This window comes from Amblyraja radiata, chromosome 39 (assembly GCF_010909765.2).
Source record: "Amblyraja radiata isolate CabotCenter1 chromosome 39, sAmbRad1.1.pri, whole genome shotgun sequence".
Classification (NCBI taxonomy): domain Eukaryota; kingdom Metazoa; phylum Chordata; class Chondrichthyes; order Rajiformes; family Rajidae; genus Amblyraja; species Amblyraja radiata.
The window spans coordinates 3,540,605-3,564,562 of record NC_045994.1 but is presented as its reverse complement, the minus strand read 5'-3'; the positions used below and the strand labels follow the sequence as shown (position 1 = coordinate 3,564,562).

At 46.0% G+C, this 23,958-nt stretch overlaps 1 protein-coding gene across 1 annotated transcript in view; it reads right to left on the bottom strand.

Annotated features, from left to right (window-relative positions):
* The window catches only part of LOC116967250 (synaptic vesicular amine transporter-like), a 41,980-nt gene that overhangs the window by 4,599 nt on the left and 13,423 nt on the right, over nucleotides 1-23,958 (bottom strand). Inside the window, exons 3-13 of the mRNA XM_033013712.1 lie at nucleotides 23,097-23,430; nucleotides 19,220-19,278; nucleotides 18,286-18,369; nucleotides 14,687-14,779; nucleotides 13,899-13,988; nucleotides 11,405-11,448; nucleotides 11,099-11,159; nucleotides 8,430-8,525; nucleotides 8,242-8,320; nucleotides 2,828-2,879; nucleotides 2,663-2,726 (exon numbers count right to left, since the gene is read on the bottom strand). Of these exons, the coding sequence (XP_032869603.1) occupies nucleotides 2,663-2,726; nucleotides 2,828-2,879; nucleotides 8,242-8,320; nucleotides 8,430-8,525; nucleotides 11,099-11,159; nucleotides 11,405-11,448; nucleotides 13,899-13,988; nucleotides 14,687-14,779; nucleotides 18,286-18,369; nucleotides 19,220-19,278; nucleotides 23,097-23,430 (1,056 nt within the window). The remainder of the gene's footprint in view (nucleotides 1-2,662; nucleotides 2,727-2,827; nucleotides 2,880-8,241; nucleotides 8,321-8,429; nucleotides 8,526-11,098; nucleotides 11,160-11,404; nucleotides 11,449-13,898; nucleotides 13,989-14,686; nucleotides 14,780-18,285; nucleotides 18,370-19,219; nucleotides 19,279-23,096; nucleotides 23,431-23,958) is intronic.

Genomic DNA, 23,958 nt, shown 5'->3' with positions numbered 1-23,958 from the left:
AACACCATGTTTAGTTTTGAGTTTTGAGGTACAGTGTAGAAAGAGGCCCTTCGGCCCATCAAGTCCATGCCGATAGTCGATCGCCTGTACACGCTGTCTACGTTATCCCACTTTCGCATCGCACACACTGGGGGAAATTTGCAGAAGCCAATAATCCAACAAACCTCACACGTCTTTGAGATAGGGGAGGAAACCGGAGCATCCTGAGGAAACTCAAGTGGCTACAGGGAGAAGGTACAACCTCCGCAATGACGGCACCTGTAGTCAGGATCAAACGCAGGTCTCTGGCGCTGTGAGGCAGCAACTCTACTCTTCCATCCCAGAGAGCCCGAACAATAATATACTGAGAATGGAGGATGGAGCATCAAAACCAAATGGCTTGAAGCAATCTTTATGTGTGGGACGTGGTCAGTCCATGCCCCGCTGCGTGTAGTTATTGACCAGGAGAGGCGGGGGCTTGCTTTAGCTCTGTGCCTCATATGTAACTTTGGTGATAGTTTGAAATAGGCTGTGTGAGGATTCACACAGTGAAGCTTGCATACAGTGTTCTTGTCTTCATGGGTGGGGGCATTGAGTGCAAGAGTCAGGAAGTCATGTTGCAGCTTTATGAAACTTAGTTAGGCCGCATTTGGAGCCTTGTGGGTCATTCTGGTCACCCCGTTACAGGAAGAATGTGAAGGCTCTGGAGAGGTGCCGAAGAGGATTACCAGAATGCCGCCTGCTTTAGAAGGCATTAGCATGAAGTTGAGAAGAGTTTGAAAGACAGGAGGCACAGCGGTGGTGTTGCTGCTTCACAGCACCAGAGGCCAAGGGTTCAATCCTGACTATGGGTGCTGTCTGTGCAGAGTTTGCATACTCTCTCTGTGACTGCGTGGGTTTTTTCCAGGTGCCCCGGTTTCCTCTCACATTCCAAAGACCTGTAGGTTAATTGACTTATGTAAATTGTCCCCCCAGCAAGTAGGATAGGACTAGTGTACAGATGATGGTTCGTCAGCATGGACTCAGTGGGCTGAAGGGCCTGTATTCATGCTGTATCTCCAAAATGAAAACAAAAAATGTGCATAATTTTCTCTGGAGCGCCGGAGTTCGATGGGAGACCTGCTAGAAGTATATAAAATGATGAAAGACATAGATGTAGGACGACAGAAGGCACAATGGGCTAAGTGTTCGGCTGGCAACCTGAAGGTGGCCGGTTCGAATCCTGCTTGGAGTGTGTACTGTCGTTGTGTCCTTGGGCAAGACACTTCACCTACCTTTGCCTGGGACTAGAGACGGAAATTAGCTACTGATTGGCTACAATCTCGCATATTTACATGCAAATGTTCATTAATATGCACTGTCCCTATAAAACAAATTATTATTATTATATAATTATTATTATTATAGGGTAGACAGTAACCTTATTCTCCAGGATGTAAATGTCCGAGACTAGCGGGCACAGCTTTAAAGTCAGAGGGGGGAAATTTAAAGGAGATGTGTGGGGCAAATTATTACAGGAAGTGTGGTGGATGCCTAGAATGCGTGTCTGGTGTTGGTGCAGAAGTAGCTACAAAGGTAGCATTTAAAAAGGCTTTTAAATAGGCATATGGATATGTTGGGAATGGATTTGGATTGCTTGCAGGCAGGGGAGATTAGTCTAACAGGCTTCATATTTGGCACAGATGTCATGGGCCGAAGACCCTGTTCTTGTGGTGTATATTTTATGTTCTATGAAAGAAAGCATTAAGCTTGTGAAGACAAACAAGGATGTTTGCTTTGGCTTTTGAACTTGAAGTGTCCAATTTTTTAATCCTTCTCATTGTGTAACAATAAAAGGAATTCCAGTTGAAATGTGATTGAGTCTCCCACTTCATACGTCAGCAAAAGGACATGTTGAACCATTTTTGGTTAAACCAAAAATGCTCAGGTCATAATTATCAGTAAGCTGGTCAGAATCTTCCGCCCTACCTAAAGCTCGAGGATACTGAATTCCCAATGAACTGAAACCAGAAACGATGACATATGTTTTAGATGTCTTCTATTCTGCAGTTTGAGAGACACAGATCATATCAATGAGTAGCTGTTGAGTTGAGTAGACCACTCACAAATGGCTGTACAAAAACTGACCCTGCCTGTCACCCAATCCTGGTTGCAAATACATTCAAATGTAGATACCACGAACTGCAGATGGTAGCTTACAAAAAGAGACACAAAGTGCTTGAGTAACACAGCAACTGTGGAGAACATTACAGATCGGGGCATTCTTCAGACTGATTGTGGTGGTGGGAGTGCCGGGGGTGGGAGGCGTAGGGGGGGAGGCGAGGGGGGGACAAAGTTTGACACGTGATAGGTGGATACATATGGGGGGAGGGGGGGGGGGTGGATGGGAAGATGGTTGGACAAAGGCCAGGGATGAAAAGACAAAAAGTGTGAGATAAGGTTAGAAGAAGTGCAAATTGTGAAGCCAGAGGAAGGAATATAGGTGGAAGGTGATGGGGGTAGGGGTAAGGTGGCAGACTTTGTGTAAGTAGTCTACATTTTGTCTTGCCAATGTAAAGGAGGCCACATCGGGAGCTCTGAACCAAAGATACTAGAGGAGCTAGTATCTTTGCTCTGAACGCAGTAGATGAGGTTAGAGTAGGTGCACATGAACAAATGCATTCTTATCCTTTGTCCCACTGACCTATAGCTAAGCCTGCTCCAAAACCAGGCGCTATCAGCACAAAGATGCTCGTTGCAAAAGGAACCTAGGACACAAAAGATATTTATATTAGAAACAAGGAGAGCAAGCAGTCAAAAGAGCTTCAATTTGAATGAAACATTAAAAAAAATGAGATGAGTATCTTACTAAGATTATGCTGATCCCTAAGACCACCATTCCAATCAGGGAACACAGCCACCTATGGATAGACAGAGAATAAGGGTATAAATACATTTATACACAGGTGTTTATTAATATGAGAGAATATTATCATTATTAAAGAGCGGAATAGCTATGTTGGGTTAATACCTTAATACCTCAAGGAGTTCCATAATTCTGTACCTCAGTGTTTTAAATCACTGCATTGATGTTGAATTGAATTTATTGTATTTTAGCGAGACGGGCAGGTTGAGTTAAAGGATTTTTTATTAACAAACAAACACGGAAATTGAACTCTGTACACGCATGCCTGGTCAGCTAACTCTAAAAGAGCTCCTGCTGCTGGGAGGAGCGCTGACGACTGATTAGGCACGCGTTTGCTGAGTTCAATTATCATTTTTGTTTGTTAATAAAAAATCCTTTAACTCAACCTGCCTGTCTCGCTAAAGTGGTGACCCCGACGTGATCGAGCCAACCAATGACGAGGGTTCATACTTCCCCAAACCACCACTAGGTACCGCTACAGTATATTTCTGTCTGAGTGATGATGAATATTTGGCAGCTGTCCATTTCTGAAGAAGGGTCTCGACACAAAACGTCACCCACTCCTTATTTCCTGAGATGCTGCCTGTCCCGCTGAGTTACTCCAGCATTTTGTGTCCATTTCTGATCCAATACCACACATCCTATTCAATTCTCATTCCTGCTCCCACTCTACCTCTGCTTTCCGCTCCAGCTCGTCCGTCCTCTGAGCACTCTCCTAGAATTTAGACATAATCTACATTCACAAGTCTTTGGTTCATTATCGACCCAGCATTAGAAGCTGCATCTCCAGCTTCTAAACTTTAGCACCTCTTCCATAAACATCTTCTTTTTCTGTCTCTCTGGTCTTAAAATTATTCTTAAGCTATTTTAATTCGAGTCACAGGGTTATACAGGACGGAGTAGGCCCTTCTGCACAGTCCATTCATGCTGACCAAGTTGCTTAACCAAGGAGGTCCCACTTGCCTGTGCCAAGTCCACACCCCTCCATACCTTTCCTCTCCTAAGTGTCTTTAACATGTTATAGTTGTACTTGTCTCGATCATTGCTCTGGCAGTAAGTTCTATGTATGCCCCACCCTTCGTCTGAAAAGGTTGCCTCCTGGGTCCCGTTTAAATATTTCCCATTTCATCTTAACCTTTTTCCCTCTGTGGCTATTCACTTTATCTACGCTCTTCATGGTTTTATTTACCTCTATAAGGTCACCTTCAGCGACTCGTGTTCCTGAGAAAAAAACTAGAAAAGCCTAGAAAAATAAGCCAACCCCTCCAGACCTGGTGAGATCCTCATAAAACCTGTTTTCCACCTTTTCCAGTTTAAATATATCATTTCCATGGCAGGAGAAACCAGAACTGTACACAAAACTCCAAATGTGGCCTGTCCCACTTGGCCGTCATTCGCGCGCCATTTACGCGACCTGCTAGTGTGTGGGTAACGTGCGGGTAGCACGTGGGTAGCGCGTGGGTACGCGTGGGTAGTGCGGGACGGGCGCATGGATTGGTGTGGAGAAGCGTGGACTTCGTCCTGTACGAAATCGTCGCGCGCCACCGGACTGTCGCGTAACCGACGGCCAAAGTGGGACAGGCCCAAGACCCTGGCGCAACGCAACATCTCACCTCCAACAGCAGCAGAAGCAGGCAAACGATCGCTGAGCTCGGCCTGGGGCTCACGGCCGTTGCGGTCCGAATCCGCCCCCACTTCTACTCCCAGAGCGGGGTCAAGATGTTTGGAGATAAACACAAAATGCTGGAGTAACTCAGCGGGACCGGCAGCATCTCTGGAGAGAAGCAATGGGTGACGTTTCAGGTCGAGAACCTTCTTCAGACTGAAGAAGAGTCTCGACCCGAATCATCATCCATTCCGTCAAACGTCAGTCACTACCGGCCTGTCACATAAATGACGGCCATGTGGGACAGGCCCTTTACCAATGCCTTGTACAGCTGTAACATAATGTTCCAACTCCTGTACTCAGTATGTGGATTGATAAAGGCAAGTGTAACACCTTCTTCACCACCTGCCCACCTGTGTCACCACCTTCATTGAATAATGTACCAGCTCTCTGTTCAGCAACACTCCCCAAGTCCTGACCATTAATGTGTCTGAAATCTTTAATTCGTCATAAATGCTACTGTTTAACCTCACATTTAGTTACAAATTATTATTAATGGTACTGTGGAAATATAAGATTTGGAAACTGAATAAGGGGTAAGCCATTTAGAACGGAGATAAGGAAACACTTTTTCACACAGAGTTGTGAGTCTGTGGAATTCTCTGCCTCAGAGGGCGGTGGAGGCAGGTTCTCTGGACACTTTCAAGAGAGAGGACTCTTAAAGATAGCGGAGTCAGGGGATATGGGGAGAAGGCAGGAACAGGCTACTGATTAGGGATGATCAGCCATGACTACAGTGAACGGCGGTGCTGGCTCGGAGGGCCGAATGGCCTACTCCTGCGCCTATTGTCTATTGTCAATTGAATTAGAAAAAAAGTGAACAAGAAAAGCAGTTTTGTAAGGTTTTATCAGTGTTTGCACCCATTTCTGGACTTTATTCATTGGAATGCAGGAGGCAGAGGGGTGATCTTATAGAGGTGTATAAAATCATGAAGGGAATAGAGGGAGTCTTTTTTTGCCGGGGTAGATGAATCAAGAATTAGAGGACATAGGTTTAAGGTGAGAGGGAAAAGATGTAATAGGTACCTTTTCAATGGGTGATGGATATATAAATAAGCTGCCAGAAGAAGTATGAGGACTGTAGAAGGAACTGCAGATGCTGGAAAAATTAGATTAAAATGCTGGAGGAACTTAGCAGGTGAGGCAGCATCTATGAAGAATAGGTGACGTTTCGGGTCGAACATTGACAATAGACAATAGACAATAGGTGCAGGATTAGGCCATTCGGCCCTTCGAGCCAGCACCGCCATTCAAAGTGATCATGGCTGATCTTCTCCAATTTCAGGTAGTCCTTGCTTTATCCCTCCTCCCCCTCCCCTTCCCAGCTCTCCCACATCCTACTGTCTCCACCTCTTCCTTTCTTTCCCCCCACAATCAGTCTGAAGAAGGGTCTCGACTGGAAACATCGCCTATTCCTTGTCTCCATATTTGCTGCCTCACCCGCTGAGTTCCTCCAGCAATTTTATCTAATTGCCAGAAGAAATAGTTGAGGCCGATACAGTAACCAAATTCAGAGGACACTAGGACTGGAAAGTCTAAAGGGCCTGTCCCACTTGGGCTTAATTTGCTCGTAATTTACGCAATATAATTTACGCGTCACGACGCACGTATGGTACGTGGTGACGTAGGCAGTGACGCGCGGCCGTGCGCGACGCCCTAGGACTTTGGGATGTACAAAATCTTTGCACGCCATCTGCGTGACGCGCAAATGACGCCCAAGTTTGACAGGCCCTTAAGAGAGATGTGAGCCAAATGATGGTAAATGGGACACACTTAGATGAGGCATTTTGGTCACCATGGACAAGTTAGGTCCAAAGACCTGTTTCCATTCCGTATGATTCTGTGACTGGACATCTTGCTCCCCAGGAAAGTCGACCCCACACTGTCCAAATTCCTTCCCAGATCGGGAATTATTCCCCTGTCATATCTCCTACACACAAAGTGCACGGCAAATGTTTCTAACTAACGCACAAAAGGTTTGGCGCCCACTATAAACAAGAAGTATTGACAGTGAAGTATTTACAGGAATGATCCCAGGATTGAGTAGGTTAACATATGATGAGCGATTGTCGGCACTGGGCCTGGACTCGCTGGGGTTCAGCAGAATGAGGGGGACCTCATTGAAACGTACAGAACAATGAAAGGCTTGGATAGACAATAGTGCAGGAGTAGGCCATTCGGGCCTTCAAGCCAGCACCGCCACTCAATATGATCATGGCTGATCATCCAAAATTCTGCTCCTGCTTTCTCCCCATAATCCCTTGATTCCTTTAGCTTCTTCTTCTTGCATATGGCGTGCACAGCCTAAAGTTGTAGGACAACTTGTTCTATTTGATCTTATATGATTGTGCACGCCAGGTTAATTGCATTTGTCGAAACAGGGTGAAAGTTGCAATCTTCCACCCCATTCCTTTAGCTCTAAGAGCTATATCTAACACCCAGAGAGTGAATTTGCCTCCACTGCCTTCTGTGGCAGAGAATTCCACAGATTCACAACTCTCTGGGTGTAAATGTTTTTCCTTCTGTGGCAGAGAATTCCAGAGATTCACCACTCTCTGCTTTTCCTCATCTCAGTCCTCAATGGCCTATTCTTAAACTGTGACCCCTGGTTCTGGACTCCCCCAACATCGGCAACATTTTTCCTACATCTAGCCTGTCTAATCCCTTCAGAATGTTATGTTTTATATGTTTCTATATAATACCTTTCCAATTTGAAGATGTCCCAAAGTGAGGTTTAGGTACTTTTGAAGCCCATTCACGTGATGAATCTGACACTAATAAAGAACATTGAAGTGTCTCGACCCGAAACGTCACCCATTCCTTCTCTCCAGAGATACTACCTGTCCCGCTGAGTTACTCCTGCATTTTGTGTCTACAAGGAATGAGTTATTTGTAAGCAAGGTCTGATCCAGTTGGTGTTCATAGAAACATAGAAAATAGGTGCAGGAGCAGGCCATTCGGCCCTTCGAGCCTGCACCGCTATTCAATGTGATCACGGCTGATCATCCAACTCAGTATCCTGTACCTGCCTTCTCTCCATACCTCCTGATCCCTTTAGCCACAAGGGCCACATCTAACTCCCTCTTAAATATAGCCAATGAACTGTGGCCTCAACTACCTTCTGTGGCAGAGAATTCCAGAGATTCACCACTCTCTGTGTGAAAAATGTTTTTCTCATCTCGGTCCGAAAAGATTTCCCCCTTATCCTTAAACTGTCACCCCTTGTTCTGGACTTCCCCAACATTGGGAACAATCTTCCTGCATCTAGCCTGTCCAATCCCTTAAGAATTTTATAAGTTTCTATAAGATCCCCCCTCAACCTTCTAAATTCTAGCGAGTACAAGCCGAGTCTATCCAGTCTTTCTTCATATGAAAGTCCTGACATCCCAGGAATCAGTCTGGTGAACCTTCTCTGTACTCCCTCTATGGCAAGAATGTATTTCCTCAGATTAGGAGACCAAAACTGTACGCAATACTCCAGGTGTGGTCTTACCAAGACCCCGTACAACTGCAGTAGAACCTCCCTGCTCCTATACTCAAATCGTTTTGCTATGAATGCTAACATACCATTCGCCTTCTTCACTGCCTGCTGCACCTGCATGCCTACTTTCAATGACTGGTGTACCATGACACCCAGGTCTCGTACCCAGGTGTACCATGACACCCAGTTCACATCTCACATTGTTCCTACCTGCCCATTTTGTTGGCAAGGACTCCGAAGAGATTTGTGCCCAGCAGGTAGGCAATGGCGGAGGGCAAGAAAGCCAGACCTATCCGGAGAAACAGACAGGGATTAATGAAGATGTGGAGGCGTCAGGGAGATGATCTTGTCCGTTACTGAGTCGGCTTTGTAAACAAATGGTTTTGTTGATCTCATACCCAGCTGTAGTTTAGGGGAACACATGGTCTTCATCATCCATAGGGGCAGGCCCTGCTCTAGCATCGCCACCGCCATGTTGGCGAAAATCAAACTTCCTTCAGAGAAAATAAAACGCACAATCTCACCCGCCTGCTCATACGTTCATTAGTGCGGCACGGTGGCGCAGCGGTATAGTTGCTGCCTTACAGCGCCAGAGACCCAGATTCCATCCTGACCATGGGTGCTGTCTGTACGCAGTTTGTGCTTTCTCCCAGATCTCCGGTTTCCTCCCACACTCCAAAGATGTACAGGTTTGTACAATTATACATTGTCCCTCGTGAGTGTAGGGTAGTGTTAGTATGCGGGAATTGCAGGTCATCGCAGACTCAGTGGGCCGAATGGCCTGTTTCCAGGCTGTATGTCTAAACTAAAGTACACTAATTTGAATTTGCATTTGGCAAATCCGTGCTGAAAGCCTGAATAAATATGGAACATTTCAGACACAAAATCTTTCAGACTCAATGTGCTGGACTAATTCAGTGGGTCAAGCAGCATCTCTAGAGAATATAGGTAGATAATGTTTTTGGATCAGACCTTTCTTCAGACTTCTTTCCCAAATGTAACCTACCTACATTTGTTTAAAAGTATGTTTTGGAGGATTTATTTAGCTTTTCTATGTGGGGGAGGGGGATAGGTTAAGAGGGAGACTGTTTCCCAGTCATCTCCTGGCGAGGATGCAACTATTCTCCGAGTCGCGTCCTCGCCCCCCTCTTGCCCCCCTACCAACTGGATTGGCGCGGCCTTTCCTGCCGGAGACCGGCCAAAGATTCGGCGGCGGCGCAGCGCTGGATACATCGCGGAGCGGGCGATGCTTTACCCGGATCGTCGTTTGAAGCTCCAGAGTGTTGGGCCTGCTGTGGAGCTGTGGTTTGCGGAGCTCCCAGCCATGGGCGGCGCTGACTTCAACATCGTAGAGTCCTGAGACCCTTTGCCGAGGGCCGCCAGCGTGAATCTCCGCCCAGCGCGGCCTGTGGACTCCGGTTGGAAGTGGCTGATTCGGAGGTCTGCCGTTCCGACGACGGAGTTCCATCATCCCGGCCATGGGTGAACAACAGAACACATAGGAGGATGACTGAACTTTGGTGCCTTCCCTCACAGTGGGAAACTTGATTCCGCTGTGTGGGGATGTTTGTGTTAAAGACTATCGTGTTCTGTGTTCTTTTTTTATTTGTATGGCTGTAAGGTGACCACAAATTTCACTGTACCAATTGGTGCATGTGACAATAAATGTCTCTTGCTTGTCTCTTGTCTTGTCTTCAGAAGCCCCACCAGTCCATCTATTTTCCCCCAGTTCAAGATAATGTGAAGGTGTTTCAGATTTGAGGTACCTGCATTGATGTTGAACAATCGTTATTCGTGGAGCCCAAAGAACTTCAGGAACAGTCAACTTTCAAAGAGTTATAGAGTCTCACAGCGTGGAAACAGCCCAACTTGCCCACACCGGCCAATATGTCCCATCTACACAAGTCACACCTGCCTGCATTTGGCCCATATCCCTCTAAACTTGTCCTATCCATGTACCTGTCTAAATATTTCTTAAACATTACAATAGTCCCTGGTTCAATTACCTCCTCTGGCAGCTTGTTTCATATATCTACCAACCTTTCCATTAAAAAGTTACCCCACAGGTTCCTATTAAATCTTTCCCCCCTCACCTTAAACCGATATCCTCTGGTTCTCGATTCCCCTACTCTGGGCAAGAGGCTATGCATCTACGTGATCTATTCCTCTCATGATTTTGTACATCCCTCATCTGTGCTCCAAGGATTTGAGTCCTAGCCTGCTCAACCTCTCCCTATAGCAAAAACGTGAAATTGGAATTAAATTAAAAATGAAAACAAAAAGAAAAAGGCAAGCGACTGTTGGCTGTCTGCCGTGTCCACAGCGCTTAAACAGGAACGAATGAATGAACAAACAAATGCCGTGTTATCCCCTGGGCAGAGGTTTCTAAAACTAGAGTGCCCCCCCCCCCCCCCCTCCCCCATGCCCCGGATCCCCATTGTCTTCCCCTCCTCCCCGTCACGCTCATCGGCCACTGATCGCGGGTCAATCACGAGGCCCCACAACCGCTGAGGCTCCTGTAGCCGCCATGGCCCCACCGCTGTCTATGCCGAGGCTCACACTGCTGTCGAGGCTCCACCACCGTATACATCGAGGCTCTCGCCACCGCTGGGGCTCCCACTGTCGCCGCCGATACTCCCATCGCCGGCCCAGGCAGGCCTCACCGCCCGGCTTCTCCGCAGTCCCCTGGGAGGCCTGTGGGGCGAGTCGGGCGCATTCTGGTCGGCGGTGGCGCAGTTGTTCGACGGGTGGATCGGGCGTGCCGATCAGAAACAGGCCCTTCGACCCACCGAGTCCGCACCGACCAGTGATCTCCACACACTAATACTATCCTACACACACTAGCGAATTAACCGACAAACCTGTATGTCTTTGGATTGTGTGAGGAAACCGAAGATCTCGGAGAAAACCCACGCGGTCACGGGGAGAACGTGCAAACTCCGTACAGACAGCACGCATAATCAGGATCAAACCCGGGTCTCTGGCGCTGTGAGGCAGCAACTCTACCGCTGCGCCACCGTGCCACCCTCAAGCAGATCTCAATTGAACAAAGAAGTGATGAACTTACCAGTGGCGATCAGAATATATGGGTCTCTCAGTAATGTGAAAAGCGATGAGCCCTTCTGACTCTAAACGCATAAAAGAAATAACAGTGAGATAGATACGGGCTGGCATGTACACCTTCAGTATGCTGATAACTATTATTTGAATACTATTAATCAAACGTTTGATTTCTGATCCTTACAGTTTAGTTTCTAATATTGTCAGAATATGCTGTGTGAATCACCTTCAGATATATAACCAGTTCAGCAGGACATTTACATGCAAGTGATTCAATGGATATAGAAATTGTTGAAAACAAATGGTTGCTTACCTCTGGGGTAGGCATGGTGGGTTGTAGAATCCAAAGTTGGAGACCTAACCAATTAGTCACAGAATTCAGAATCAATTTTAAAATGATTTCACAATTTCGTCAACTTACTATATACAGCAGGTGATTTAAACTAGTGTAAGTTGTTAGAGAAAATGGATTATAGACAATAGACAATAGACAATAGACAATAGGTGCAGGAGTAGGCCATTTAGCCCTTCAAGTCAGCACCGCCATTCAATGTGATCATGGCTGATCATCCACAATCAGTACCCCGTTCCTGCCTTCTTCCCATATTCCCTGACTCCGCTATTTTTAAGAGCCCTATCTAGCTCTCACTTCAAAGCATCCAGAGATCCCGCCTCCACTGCCCTATGAGGCAGAGAATTCCACAGACCCACCACTCTCTGTGAGAAAAAGTGTTTCCTCCTCTCCATTCTAAATGGCTTACTCCTTATTCTTAAACTGGGGCCCCTAGTTTTGGACTCCCCCAACATCGGGAACATGTTTCCTGCCTCTAGCATGTCCAAACCCTTAACAATCTTATATGTTTCAATGAGATATCCTCTCATCCTTCTAAACTCCAGAGTGTACAAGCCCAGCTGCTCCATTCTCGCAGCATATGCCAGTCCCGCCATCCCAGGAATTAAACTTGTAAACCTACGCTGCACTCCCTCAATAGCAAGAATGTCCTTCCTCAAATTAGGGGACCAAAACTGTACTCAATACTCCAGGTGTGGTCTCTCTAGGGCTCTGTATAACTGCAGAAGGACCTCTTTGCTCCTATATTCGATTCCTCTTGTTATAAAGGCCATGTGTAGGAAGGAACTGCAGATGCTGGTCTACACCGAAGAGAGACACAAAATCCTGGAGTAACTCAGCGGGACAGGCAGCATCTCTGGAGAGAAGGAATGGGTGACGTTTCAGGTCGAGACCCTTTTTCAGACTGTATTTATGTATAGTATCATCTGATCTGATTGGACAGCATACACAACAAAGTATTGTTCCTCAGGACATACGTGCAACAATAATAAACATGAACCTAAATTTATATTGAGAGAGGGGTGCACATAATCAAATGAAATGAATTAATAATTTGCTTTTCAATGGCAGGCCAAGCATTTATTTTGAAATTCTTCACATGGTGAGAACACATCCACAGAATCCCGGCTGACACATTTGAAAAGAGACTAATTGAAACTCTGATAATAATAATAATAATAATAATAATAATAATAATAATAATAATAATAATAATAATAATAATAATAATAATAATAATAATAATAATAATAATAATAATAAATACTTTATTGATCCCCTCAGGGAAATTCAGATGTCCAGAAGCCCTCAGCCAACAAACCCACACATTCAAAACGAACGCAGACAGAAAATACATAAAATACAATGTGGACACTACCTGAGAGCAATAAATACTTAAAAAGACCAATAATTAACAATTATAAAATTAAAAAATGCAAAAATGCATCCCCCTGCAGCCTAGGGGTCTGAATTATAAAATCTAATGGCTGCAGGGGTGAAGGATCTCCTGAACCGCTCCGTGCTACAGCGCAGGGAGAGGAGCCGGTTGTTGTTTCGAGTGCTCTTTTGACTCTCCAGAATTATATGGAGGGGATGCCCGGGGTTTTTCAGGATGACCTGCACCTTGCGCCTCATACGCCTCTCAAGCACATCCATCCCAGAGTCCACTCTCCCCTCCAGCACTGAGCTAGCTCGTTTAACCAGCTTGTCCAGCTTGTTGTTGTTTTCTGGGCTCGGGTAAAGATCACAACACCAATGCTTGAGGAACTCAGCAGGTCAGGCAGCATCCGTGGAGGGAAATGGACAGGCAACGTTTCGGGCCAGGACCCTGCCTCAGACCGATGAAGTGGAGGGGAGACAGCGGGTTGGGGTGGAGCAAAAACTGGCCATTCCCTGCACTGATGCTGCCTGTTTCCTCCACAGATGCTGCCTGACCTGCTGAGTTCCTGCAGCACTGTGTGTTTTGTTCAGGGTTCCAGCATCTGTGGTTTCCTGTGTCTCTCGACATGGGTCAGTCAGTGCTGCTTTCTGCAAGGATGATGCAGAGGGGTGTTCTCCGACAAATCACCTGATGTGGAACAGTCAACAGGAGGACATTTTGTCCACAAAACCTTTTCACAAATCAGGCCATCTTTAAGCCCCTGTCTCACGATGCGAATTTAACCTAGAGCTCTCCCGAGTTTAAAAAAAAATCAAACTCGTGGCACTTCATCACGAGTATTTTTTTACTCTTGGAAATTTTTCACACTGTTGAAAAAACTTCACGAGTTTCCGCATTTCCCTGGTACCTGCCGTTAGCATTACGAGCCGCGATGACACATCCACGAGCTCCGATGTACCCGTTACGTACATTCCACGTATTTACCACGAGTTTGAAATTTTTTTTAAACTCGGGAGAGCTCTTGGGTAAACTCGTATCATGGGACTGGGCCTTTATGATTTAAATTGTACGAACCTCCATTGAGTAAAGTCAAGCCAGCCAAGGTCAGGAAAGGAGATGACTTCCCTGCAAATTCATACATCACGCTTCCAAAAGGTGCTCCAACTACAAGTAGTAGAACAGCTGGAATCAATCCGTGTTCAGGCAGATAAACATCTCAAAGCATCAGTCAGCGGACAATTCATTTTATTCTCTTTGCACTCTTTCGACAAATTAGTTTGGAATGAGCGGGGGTGCAGTCCTGGGTGAGGGTTTCTTGGGTTCCCTCTCCGTCTATTTCTACACCTCTAAGCGGTCTTGCTCCGATAGGAATCACATGGGAAAACTCTGCATCCGGCCTCTCTAATTCCTCCTTCTCGCTCTCCCTTCCTCTCACATACCCCTTCATCCTCCTTCGTTCCCACGCCACCCTTTCATCCCTCTCTTCCATTCCTAAAAAAATCTCCCCTTCATTGTCTGTCATTCCCCCTGTTCTTCTCTTCCTCTCCTCCCCTTCCTTCCCAACCCATCCTCTTTCACCTTCACTCCCCTTCCCCTCCACCTCCCCCCCCCCCACCCCCGCAATCCTTCCTCTACCCACTCCTCCCAGTTTCATTCCCAATTCTCCTCCACCTCTCTCCCCCTGTACTCCCTACACCCCACCTTATCTCCTCTATCCTCTCCTCCCCATCCGCTCCCCATCCCTCTACTTTCAATTCCCCCTCCCGAAGGTGACCCTTACGGGGAAGCGCATGTTATAATATTTGGTCCTTTTTGTTCCTAAAAAATATATTCAATCCTGTTGCGGGTTGGAAATGACTTACTGAGGACGCCCAGTGCAACTCCTCCCAGGGCTATTCCAATGGCTTTGCCTCTTTCATCATCATCAGTGTAATTACTGGCCAGCATTCCCAACCCTACAAGGATAGAAACCATGAGTCACACAGACATGAATCCTCAACGAGAACCAGAGGAACTTCACCTCATGGATTAGCGTTCTCAGTGTCTTGATCCACTTTCATTGTCCTTCGAGCTATAGTGAGTGAGTTGCCTCAGCTCCCATTCATTCAATGCTTTGATTATTTGCAACTGTTGACCAGTCTTCATCAAACAATAGACAATAGACAATAGGTGCAGGAGTAGGCCATTCGGCCCTTCGAGCCAGAACCGCCATTCAATGTGATCATGGCTGATCATTCCCAATCAGTACCCCGTTCCTGCCTTCTCCCCATATCTCCCCATGGATGGATTTAAGAGAGAGTTAGATAGAGCTCTAGGGGCTAGTGGAGTCAAGGGATATGGGGAGAAGGCAGGCACGGGTTATTGATAGGGGACGATCAGCCATTCGAAAGGCCGAATGGCCTCCTCCTGCACCTATTTTCTATGTTTCTATGTTTCTATCCCCCGACTCTGCTATTTTTAAGAGCCCTACCTAGCTCTCTCTTGAAAGCATCCAGAGAACCTGCCTCCACCGCTCTCTAGGCAGAGAATTCCACAGACTCACCACTCTCTGTGAGAAAAAGTGTTTCCTCGTCTCCGTTCTAAATGGCTTACTCCTTATTCTTAAACTGTGGCCCCTGGTGCTGTATTCAAGATAGACACAAAATGCTGGAGGAACTCAGCGGGCCAGGCAGCATCTCTGGAGAGAAGGAATGGGTGACATTTCAGGTCAAGACCCTTCTTCAGTCTTCCATGCTGTCTGTCCCGCTGACTTACTCCAGCATTTTGTGTCTATTTTATAGAGACATGTAGCTGTACAGCACAGAAACAGGCTCTTCAATCCACTTTGTCCATTCTGGGCTAGTTCCTTTTGCCTTCACAGTCCATATCTCTTGAAACCCTTCCAATCCATATATCTATCCAAATGTATTTTAAATATCATTATTGTTACGGCTTCTACAGCTTCCTCGGGCAGGTTCATTCCAGATTAGGATTATCCCCTGAGTGAAAAGTTTGCCTCTCTCACCTTAAAACAATGCTCTCTAGTCTTTAACATTTTCACCCTGGGGAAAAAGGTTTTGACTGTCTACCCTATCTGTGACCTTACATAATTTTGACTGAGTTTACATAGTTCTTTCAAAATTAAGGAGATAGACAATAGACAATAGATGCAGGATTGGCCATTCGACCCTTCGAGCCAGCACCGCCATTCACTGTGATCATGGCTGATCATCCCCAATCAGTACCCCGTTCCTGCCTTCTCCCCATATCCCCTGACTCCGCTATCTTTCAGATGTGAGATATCATAAGAAAGAAGGTAAACTCACCAGTTTGATCTCTAGTCTCCATTCTGGGTAAAGACAGCAACTATTTCCCCTGTAGCAACAAGGAACTTTAGATGCTGGTTTAAGAAAAGGATACAAAGTGATGGAGTAATTCAAAGTATGCCTACCTTTAGGAGATTTGGCAGTGGAGCTGAGAATGTCCCAACCTCAAACGTTCTCCAGAGATGCTGCCTGCACCACTGAGTTACTCCAGCACTTTTTAATCTTTTCCCCTGCCTACATTTGGACAGGTACATGGATAGGAGAGGTTTGGAGGTTTATGGGCCAAATGTGGGCAGCTTGGGCTTGCGTAGATGGGGCATCTTGGTCAGCGTGGGCAAGTTGAGTAGAAGGACCTGTTTCCGTGATGTGTGACTCTACCTCAAGCCAACATTTTCCCATTTTGTTCACTCAATCTTATTGATCTATTCTCAGGTCAATAATCTTTGCATCTCCTTTAAATTGAAGTACTTCATGACGGACTCTAAAATTGTAGCTACATCTATCTATCTATCTATCTATCTATCTATCTATCTATCTATCTATCTATCTATCTATCTATCTATCTATCTATCTATCTATCTATCTATCTATCTATCTATCTATCTATCTATCTTCTATCTATATCTATCTATATCTATATCTTCTATCTATATAATATTAAAACTGTGTGTGTGTGTGTGTGTTTCTGCCTGACTTGTGGGTGCCAGCCTTTGATTCGTTGCTACGCCAACACCAGACCCACAAACGCCCAGATTTCTTCCATTTCGGTAGAGATTTCACTTTTCATTCCAAGTATCCACTCCACATTAAATTTTGTTGTGCTTATGTACACATTTTTAATAAAATCATTCTCCCCCCCCCCCCCCCCCCCCCCCCCCCACTCACTAATTTTGTCGCCTCCTGCTGGCCAGCGACCATAACGGCTGCTGGCGCCCGCCTCTCGCCTCAAAGACGCCATTTAAAAACAGCCGCACTGCTGAGTGCTCGAATCTTCAGTTGGAGGACCACGTCTCCCGTGGGGGCTACGGGTAGGGAACGGCTGCGTTGGGGGAGCAGACCCAACAATTAGTTACCAAGCTAAACTAATTTCATCTGCCTGCTTGTGATGAATATTCCTCCATTCCAGCTTAGCCGTGCCTATCTAAATGCATCTTAAATGTCACTATCGTATCATTAGGATGAGCCCAGTATGCCAACTTGTGGAGCATATTTAAGATGGCCGAGAGGACATGTTTTTGTGTTGTCCAGCTCGATGTCTTAGCTGACCAGAGTTTCTAATCCCCAGGGATCTGCTTTTGAAAACTCCGGTGAATCCTGGGCAAACCTGTTGTCCAAAGATCCTATAGCGGAGCAAGATAGACCACTCCTGCTAAATGCAATGGGCTGACGTGTAGTACGCAACGGAGCGGAACGTGGGCCTTTTTTTCATCCATTTCCGTAACCAGACCCGACCCGACTCGCAATGTAATCAACGTTGTGGGGGAACAGTTGGTGTTAATAAATTAAAATTCTGAAAATGAGGAGAAGATTTTTACCAAAGAACTTTTATTTTTACGAGGATGTTTCCGTAACCGGCTTCTGTCTCCGCACTAGTTATCTTTGCTCCGCTATGGGATCTTTGGTGCGGAGACGGAAGCCGGTTACAGAAATGGGGCCGAAAGTTACACGTGAATCTGCCCATGACCATACTACGTCTTTTTCGTCGAGTGAGCTATCTTGCTTGCTATAGGATCTTTGCTGTTGTCCACCTGGTTGCTCGTGGTGACCAGGTAACCTCTGAACTCTTGCTTGCCTCCACACCCATGATCATGGCACATTAGTTTCCTCTCTAATTACTCTGACTGTGGTGGAGTTATTGGCTCAACTTCCAGCCTGCTATTTCTGTTTAATAATCATTCCTCCATTTCACAAACTCGTTTATGCAACAACTTCCGTCCTCAAGCACTCTTTGCCTGAATGCAGTTCTAAATTCAACAACTTCCTCTGTAAATTGCCCTGAATATGTAGGGAGTGAATGATAAAGTGGGAGAGCATAGAACTAGTGTGAATGGTTGATCGAAGGTCGGTGCAGACATGGTGGGCTGAAGGGCCTGTTTCCATGCTGTATCTTTCAATCAATCTAAAGCACTAGAATTCATCAACGTCGATAGAAATACCTGCCACAGAGGAACACGACGAGCCAACTCCTTGAAGAGATCGAGCAACAAATAGCTGGATGTAGGTGTTCGAGAAAGCGTACACTGTCGACAAGGCGCGAGGGGTTTTCATGTAGGAAGAAGAAGAATATGAATGAGCTTTCAAAATGCCACATATTTTTCCACATCGCAGAAGGGTGACGCAGCAGTAGAGTTGCTGCCTTACAGCGCTGGAGACCCGGGTTCGATCCTGACCACGGGAACTGTCTGTACGGAGATTGTACATTCTCCCTGAGACCTGTGTGGGTTTTCTCCGGGTGCTCCGGTTTCCTCCGACACTCCAAAGACGTACAGGTTTGAAGGTTAATTGGCTTTGGTAACATTGTAAATTCTCCCTAATGTGTGTAGGATAGTGCTAGTGTGTGGGATAGTGATAGTGCTGGTCGGCCCAGACTCAGTGGGCTGAAGGGACTGTATCTGTGCTGTATCTCTAAACTAAATAAAACTGAAACTAAAGGAATTGTTTTCATTTTTACAGTGAGATCCTGGAACTTGCTTGTGGGATCAATGCAGTATTATTATGATTTCACCAGGCCCTCTCTTCACGATCCCCCTCCTCCCCCCCCCCCCCCCCCCCCCCCCCCCCCCCCCCCCCCCCCCTTCTTCAGTCATTCCACTCTCTGCTGTCGAATGCAATGCTGTAATGTGGTGTGAACCTTGTGATCAACATCTCTGTTATAAACGTTCTCCTGGGCTACCATCACTCTTAATCTACAATCAATTCTGCAAACTTGCAATTATCTTGAAGATTTGCACTTTGGTCAAAAGCCTCTGGTACAAAATCATTTGAAATGTGTTATTTGATGTCATTTGAAAAGAATCTGGGCAATGTTATCAGCATCCAGCAATGTCCCCTGCATCACACCAACTAAATGTCCTGCAAGGGTCTACTCACTTATTGTGGACACAAATATTATCAGCAAGCCCGTGAACATTGGAATGCTGTATCCGATTCTGGAAGGAAGAAAATAGGTTTTAATCAAAAAATACTGAGAATGACAGAATCCGCAGTCCTGATGTTATAAGAGTAAACTTTACATAGAATCCAAGAGTGATACAGTGTGGAAACAGGCCCTTCAGCCCAACTTGCCCACACTGGCCAACATGTCCCAGCTAGGCTAGTCCCACCTGCCCACATTTAGTCCATATCCCTCCAAACTTGTCCTATCCATGTACATGTCTAATTGTTTCTTAAACAATGGGATAGTCCCTGCCTCAACTACCTCCTCTGGCAACTTGTTCCGTACACCCACCACACTTCTGTGTGAAAATATTACCCCTCAGATTCCTATGAAATCTTTCCCCCTTCACCTTAAACCTATGTCATCTGGTTCTCGATTCACCTACTCTGGGCAAGAGACTGTGCATCTACCCGATCTCATGAGGCATATTATACTTTATATATTGTACTTTAGATATTGTTCTTTTAGATCTTGCATTTTATATATTCAGTATTGAGGAAACACCTTTATATACTCCAACAGCTTCATAGCTGCAATGAAGAACGCACTTTTGGACTCGGAATAAATGTGATAATAAGCATTTTAAATGAAATAAGAACCCAGAGTCATAGAACCACACAGCATGGAAACAGGCCCTTTGGCCCAATGTATCCATGCTAACAAAGCTGGCGTTTGGCCCATACTCATCTAAACTTTTCCTATCTATATATCTGTCCAAATGTCTTTTGAAAGTTGTAATTGTCTCTGCTTCTGCGGCTTCCTGTAGGAGCGCATTCTAGATAAGGACTACTCTCTGTGAAGACGTTGCTACTGAGGTCTCTCTTAAATCTCTCCCCTCTCACCTTAAGCCTCTGCCCTCCAGTTTTAGAATCCTCTGTCCTGGAAAAAAACTGTGAGCGTTCACTTTATCCATGCCCTTCATGATCTTGTAAACCTCAATAAGGTCACCCCCTCACCAACCTTCACTGTGAAGGAACAAGTCCCAGCCAATCCAACCTCTTAGAGAGTCATTGTCATAGAGTGACACAGTGTGGAAACAGGCCCTTCGGCCCAACTTGCCCACACCGGCCATCATGTCCCAGCTACACTAGTCCCACCTGCCCCCTTTTGGTCCATATCCCTCTAAACCTATCCTAAATGTTGGGATAGTCCCTGCTTCAACTACCTCCGCTAACAGCTTGTTCCATGCACCAACCACCCTTTGTGTGAAAAGGTTACCCCTCAGATTCCTCTTAAATCTTTTCCCCTTCACTTTAAACCTATCTCCCCTGGTCCTTGATTCACCTGCTCTGGGCAAGAGACTCTGTGCATCTACCCGATCTATTCCTCTCATGCCGTCAAGCCCGCAGGTCCAGGTAAAATGCTTGTGAATCAATTCCAACTTAATGACATGCTTTCTATAGCAGGGTGACTGGAACTGCAGACATTACTCCAAGTGTGGCTTCACCTTCAACTTGGACACACTAGAGGCAGGAAACATGTTCCCGATGTTGGGGGAGTCCAGAACTAGGGGACACAGTTTAAGAATAAGGAGTAAGCCATTTAGAACGGAGACGAGGAAACACTTTTTCTCACAGAGAGTGGTGAGTCTGTGGAATTCTTTGCCTCAGAGGGTGGTGGAGGCTGGTTCTCTGGATGCTTTCAGGAGAGAGCTAGATAGGGCTTTTAAAAAGGGAGGGTGGTAGGTATATGGAACGAGCTGCCAAAAGTAGTTGATGCAGATACCATAGCATTTAAAAGGCAATCGGACAGGCACATGGATAGAAAAGGTGTAGAGAGGGATGTGGGCTAAACATGGGCAGGTGGGTCTAGTGGAGATTGGGCATCGTGGTCAGTATGGGCACGTTATTCCGTGCTGTTTGAGTTTATGACTCTATCCCGACTGTCTAAATCTGATGTGTTTTCTTTTTTCCTGACCAGATCCTTGACCTCTCTTGTCAACCAGGGTTCTCTAAACTCACCCCTTCAGGAACACATTGCTCCTGTACTCTTACCGTCTCATTTTTGAAAGCCTCCTGCTTGCCTGCCGCTCCCTTACCTGCCGACAGACTCACCCAATGGACCTCCGCAAATTCCAGCTGAATGCTTCAAAAATCAGCTTCATCCCAATCCATGGCCATAACTTGTGTTCCAGTCTTATCCTTTTCCATGACTACTTAACTAATAGAATATAGAGTTATGTTCACTCATAGAATTATGGTCACGTGTGGAATGATGGCCACTGGTCCCAAAGGTTCCCTCGCTGACACTTCAGTCAATTGCGCTACCTCATTACCTAAGTGAAGAACCAGTTCTGCGCCTCTGTGGTAGGGCCCGTTCTAGATTGATCAAGGAACGTTAAACTACCCAGACGACTATTTATGTGCCAGCCACAGAAGCAGCTCTACAATCACATATTACACTCGCTCCACGCTTTTAAATCTCGAGTCCTCGCATACCATGTGTCTGTGCACTGTGTATGTCTCGATTTTAATCATGCATTGTCTTTCCGCTGGCTGGTTAGCACGCCACGGAAGCTTTTCGCTGCACCTCAGTACATGTGACAATAAACTAAACTAACTAACTAACTAGCTTTTGCCTGTGGCAATTGAAGGACCAATAATAAACAATAGACAATAGGTGCAGGAGTAGGCCATTCGGCCCTTCGATTCAGCACCGCCTATATTTGAGTATAGGAGCAGGGAGATTCTACTGCAGTTATACAGGTTCTTGGTGAGACCACACCTGGAGTATTGCGTACAGTTTTGGTCTCCAAATCTGAGGAAAGACATTCTTGCCATAGAGGGAGTACAGAGAAGTTTCACCAGACTTTCCTGGGATGTCAGGACTTTCATATGAAGAAAGACTGGATAGACTCGGCTTGTACTCGCTAGAATTTAGAAGATTGGGGGGGGATCTTATAGAAACTTACAAAATTCTTAAGTGGTTGGACAGGCTAGATGCAGGAAGATTGTTCCCGATGTTGGAGAAGTCCAGGACAAGGGGTCACAGTTTAAGGATAAAGGGGAAATCCTTTAGGACCGAGATGAGAAAAACATTTTTCACACAGAGAGCGGTGAATCTCTGGAACTCCTTGCCACAGAAGGTAGTTGAGGCCAGTTCAGTGGCTATATTTAAGAGGGAGTTAGATGTGGCCCTTGTGGCTAAAGGGATCAGGGGGTATGGAGAGAAGGCAGGTACTGGACACTGAGTTGGATGATCAGCCATGATCATATTGAATGGCGGTGCAGGCTCGAAGGGCCGAATGGCCTACTCCTGCACCTATTTTCTATGTTTCTACAGTATGTTTCTATTCAATGTGATCATGGCTGATCATCCCCAATCAATACCCCGTTCCTGCCTTCTCCCCATATCCCCTGACTCCGCTATTTTTAAGCCCTATCTAGCTCTCTCTTGAAAGCATCCAGAGAACCTGCCTCCACCGCCCTCTGAGGCAGAGAATTCCACAGACTCACCACTCTCTGTGAGAAAAAGTGTTTCCTTGTATCCGTTCTAAATGGCTTGCTCCTTATTTTTAAACTGTGGCCCCTGGTTCTGGACTCCCCCAACATCTGGAGCATGTTTCCTGCCTCTAGTGTCCAAGCCCTTAACAATAATCAGAATGTCCTAACAATTCAGAATAAATGAACAAATCCTACTCAGCCCAATTTTGGTAAAAAGTGGAGATTTGGTGTAATGGTCACCGAGACCTTAATCTCAGTTTGAGGAGCCGGGGAACAACAGACTGGAGCATCTGGGGGGCGGCACACTGGTGTATACGGACCTCGATGCCCAGCTCTCTGCTGCTGCCTCAGGTGATTACTCACTTACCTGTTGGTCAGTACCCCAACAAATGGATTCACCACCAGCTGCACAATGGCTTTGGAAGCCAGTAACAGTCCAAAGCGAACATTTTCCTCGTCGAGAAACGAATCATTCCTGGGGCACTGGGCGGACAACACATCAGGAGTCGCCACCCCTGTTGCATTACTCCATTCAGAACCTCTGGGCCCAACCTCGGCCACCGTAGTGTTCCCCTCGAGAGCAAATTCCTTGCGGTTAGGATGAGAAAAGACAGAGGGTGGAGTGGATGGCAGCTCTGGTGATGTTGCAGCAATAGATTCTACTTGATGTTTTTCATACAGAAAACTGGGGATGATGGGCACTGAAATAGAAAAGAAATCACTGCAGTAAACCTGCATTGAACAATATTCCATTGACGACAGCATAAACATAGACATAGAAAGATAGAAAATAGGTGCAGGAGTAGGCCATTCGGCCCTTCGAGCCTGCACCGCCATTCAATATGATCATGGCTGATCATCCAACTCAGTATCCTGTACCTGCCTTCTCTCCATACCCCCTGATCCCTTTAGCCACAAGGGCCACATCTAACTCCCTCTTAAATATAGCCAATGAACTGGCCTCAACTACCTTCTGTGGCTGAGAACTCCAGAGATTCACCACTCTCTGTGTGAAAAATGTGTTCCTCATTGTATTGTATTTGTATTATAATGCCCACACAGCCAGGCTGGTGGAATTTGTTATCAGTACAGCTCGGTACAGGTTCCAACATTTCATCAAACATTAAACATATAGATTAGATTAAACTTTATTAATCCCCTTATTCAGGGGAAATTCAGATGTCCTTGCAGCACACTAATAAAAATACAACATCAATGAATAGAATGAA